The 3,721-nt window shown below is 33.7% G+C and overlaps 1 protein-coding gene across 1 annotated transcript; it reads right to left on the minus strand.

The window, feature by feature from the left end:
- Positions 1–1,765: 1,765 nt before the first annotated feature.
- Positions 1,766–3,423, minus strand: LOC150025525 (F-box/FBD/LRR-repeat protein At4g26340-like). The gene is made up of 2 exons (XM_090293662.1): positions 2,677–3,423; positions 1,766–2,188 (listed from the first exon to the last, which is right to left on the minus strand). The coding sequence occupies exons 1-2, from the start codon at positions 3,394–3,396 to the stop codon at positions 1,766–1,768; spliced, it is 1,143 nt and encodes a 380-aa protein (XP_090149788.1). The 5' UTR covers positions 3,397–3,423.
- Between the last annotated feature and the right edge of the window lie 298 nt (positions 3,424–3,721).

Consider the following 3,721-nt stretch of genomic DNA (forward strand, 5'->3'; position numbering starts at 1 on the left):
GCCATTTCAGACCGGCGATCATGTTGACCTTGCATAACTTCGGCGACCACCTACTACACACATATGAAGAGCGTCGTTTCATCAACCGGCGATCATGACATCCTTCCCCATTTATTTGTAACTTCTGATGCAGATAAGGGGGTTCAACATCCAATCTGTAAAAGAATAGTTAAAAGAGGAGCCCTTGTGCTTTAGCCACTGCCAGGACTTAAGCTGGACTTTCTGAACAAACTCCTCCACACTTACACCAAATTCAGTTGCCCCTAGTTCGACCAAATAGACATCTTTCACAATCTCATTTAGCATTAATATTTTGTAACTACCAGGCTCAGATTTATTACTCCTTCATCTCAACTTCCCTCAACCACTACACCTAGGTTCGGCCATGTCCTTCTTCCTCTAGTGGCAGAGACTAGTGTGCTAAGGACCCCTGCATCTGCAGCAAAACTGTGCCTACTTATAGCCTCTAATGCATAACATTGGGTTAAGAACCCAGTCGACATATGAGTAGCTAAAGGACTGCACATTATATTTTATCCAGAGCCAAGATTTAAGTTGTGCCTTCTGAAACACCTCTTTCGCATCAACTACCCCTTGCTTGAAGACAATGAGGTTCCTTTGATCCCAAATACATCTAATGATAGTTGCCCATACCCCTTTCCATATCAGATTTTGTTTATTACTGATTTGGCTCAGACAAAAGCTAGTGAAGTGCAGATTTAAGACATTTTGTTGAACAAAAGATATACCTATCCACTTGAGGCACATCAACCACACCCTTTGAGCATGTTTACACTCCAGAAAAAGATGTTGGCATGACTCCTCCTTGGACTGGCACATTGCACAAAGCGTGGTATTCACCGTGACACCTCTCCTACTCAAATTCATCCTTGTTGGGATTCTCCCCAGCAGCACCCTCCAAGCAGTGGTCACCACATTTGGGAATGCCTTAGCCTTCCAAAGGAGATTGAAGACTTCTAAGCAAGGGCCTCTAGATTGTTTGTCTAAGCAATCATAAGTAGAAATCACAGAAAATAGCCATGTTACTTCCTTCCCCCACACCTATAATCTTTCTTTTCTTATTATCATACTTCTTTCCTTTAAACTTCTCTTTTTATTAAAACAAAGTATAAATTTTCATATTTATTGAAATAATTTTAAAACAAAAGAAGTAAATTGAAGAAAAAACTAACAAAAAAAAAAAACTCAATTAGTCAATTATAAACTTCATTGTCCTCCTTTTCGAAGTAAAAAAAAAAAATCCAGTTTGATTTCAACTCAATTTATTTATTTAATAAATAAAATTTAGGTACAATCATAAGCGAGAAATCCAGACTTAACAAATCATATTATAGTTTTTTAATTTTTCTAAATTTTTTTTGTTAAATATGCATTGTTGCACTACTTCAGTTTCAATAAAAGCAATTAAAGGGACTTGAGAGGTTGTAGAAGTTAAGTCAATGATCTACATTTTAGGCATATTGAAGTATACATGAAGTTGAGACCTTTGAATCATATCTCATCTGCTAAAAAACAAACATGTCAAACAAAAGAACAACTTAGATGGATAGGAAAATTGACATTAACGAGTTAATCTACATTTTATGCATAAACATAAATGATAAAAATCAAATATCAATTTAACAATTATTATAAATATTGATGTTCCACAACCACCAAAATAAGAGTTACATTGTATGTAGAAGCCAATTGAAAATTTATTCATCTAACAATAATTAAAACATACATATAAACCTGCAAATTATCATTTAAAGAAAAGTTTGCAATTTGTAGAGCTTTTTGGGCATATGACCAATTCTTGAAGCATTTGACGTTTGTTTTGACGACTTGAGGAATAATTTTTATCAATTATTGTATTGCGGATTGCCATGGTCTGTAAAGCTCTTGAATTTTGCATTATATATTTTGTAAATTGCATCTCAGATCTCTTGCCTGTATAATTAAAAATACTACACCTTTTAAGTTGTGAAGCAATGCATTCAGGAACAAATTGTGGAGAAATCCAACTTGTGCAAGAATATGGTTCGGTAGGCATATGAAGCATAACAGTTTCAAGCTTTGGACAATGGTTGAGCATTTTAATCACCAAGTGCCATTGAATATTCAATCCAAGGTGGAGCTCCAAATGAATCAAATTTTTAAACATAGGAAAATTCTCTTTCTTGAGCTGCAATAGTTGTAAACACAACACATTATAATATTGATGATATTTTCTAAAAGAAGAAGAATGATAAGAGCACCCACTTTTAAGAATCAAATTTTGTTAATTGAAATTTGTGTAAATTCCACAAAAACCTACTTTATACCTGTTCGGTGGATCTCATTCCAAAATTAACAAGTCCCACATGAAAAAAGAGTGTATGCGATATGAGTGTGATAAGATATATAGGTAGGATGTCATATTTAGTGGATCTAATTCCCAAATGAATGAGATTCACATGAAAATCAACAAATGAAAGTGTGTAACAAAGAAAAGGAAAATTATTGTAGATTATTAACCATTGTGTATTTATCGTCTCATTAAATTACACATCCTATGGTGATTGATAGACATAAGAATGAATATAAAGCATGCATCATATAATAAATTAGTTTTTATCAAAATTTGAAAAAAAAAATAGCAAATTAAGGGTTTTATTTACTTTCCAATCATACCTTGAGGAAGAATATCAAGTGCTCCACATTAGACACCACTTTTAGAGGAAACTCAAAAACATAATCAAGTTTAAGGTTTGCCTTCACCAGTTTGGGCATGGTTTGAAACTCTATACCCTCTAATTTGTTATCCAAAAATATATGATATGCTCGAAAATCCTCCAAATTGGGACATCCATGAAGAACCTCTGCAAGATATTGAGACTTTGATATGAAAAGGAAATCCAAATGTAGAGTTTTCAAAGCGGGCAGATGGACCTTCATAAAAACATCTATAGATAATCGATACAACTTGAGAACGACAAGTGTTTTGCAACTCCAAATAATGTGTGGGACCTCAAGGGCACGAGGAATCTCGATGTAGAGTTGCTTAATACCGCGTTGAATAACGATTCTTACCCATTTCTTAAAGAGATGGTAAGGGAAGTCATTACTGTAACCACATACGTGTGGGGTAAGGTGGAAGCGTGCAATTGTGAGGGGTTGTTGCATGTGACACCTGAGAAGGATTCCATAAGCAAATTTGAAAAAAAAGGTGTAGGATCTGCCATTCTGGATAAAAGTTTGGTCATCAAGGTCAATAATGGATAGAAACAGCCACAATGGTTGCCACCTCTTGCAGAGAAGACTTGTGGCAAAGGAATCATTAGTTGAGAGAAAAGAAAGAATGTGACACAAGATTTCATCAGGTAATGCACTGATCCTATCCTGGGTTTCCATTCAACCATTACTCAGAGGAAGACACACAATGACTATGAAGTGTAGAAAGAACTTGTTCTTGAATTACTTTTCCCCAATATATAAATATATATATATATAAAGAGTTTGATCAATTTCTAATAATTAAAATATAGTTTCATTAAAATTGGTCTTAATAATATAAATTTTCATTTAATGAGACCGAATTTAATATTATATGTAACCGCTCTCATTAAATTAGTTATAGTATAATATTAAATTTCATTAAATGAATTTTAATTGTTTATGAATTAATATATAGGCTTAAATAAATTTCCTGTCCGTATTACACGACTGCTTTTTTGTT

This window comes from Phaseolus vulgaris, chromosome 8 (assembly GCF_051622355.1).
Source record: "Phaseolus vulgaris cultivar YP4 chromosome 8, ASM5162235v1, whole genome shotgun sequence".
In the NCBI taxonomy this organism is placed as follows: domain Eukaryota; kingdom Viridiplantae; phylum Streptophyta; class Magnoliopsida; order Fabales; family Fabaceae; genus Phaseolus; species Phaseolus vulgaris.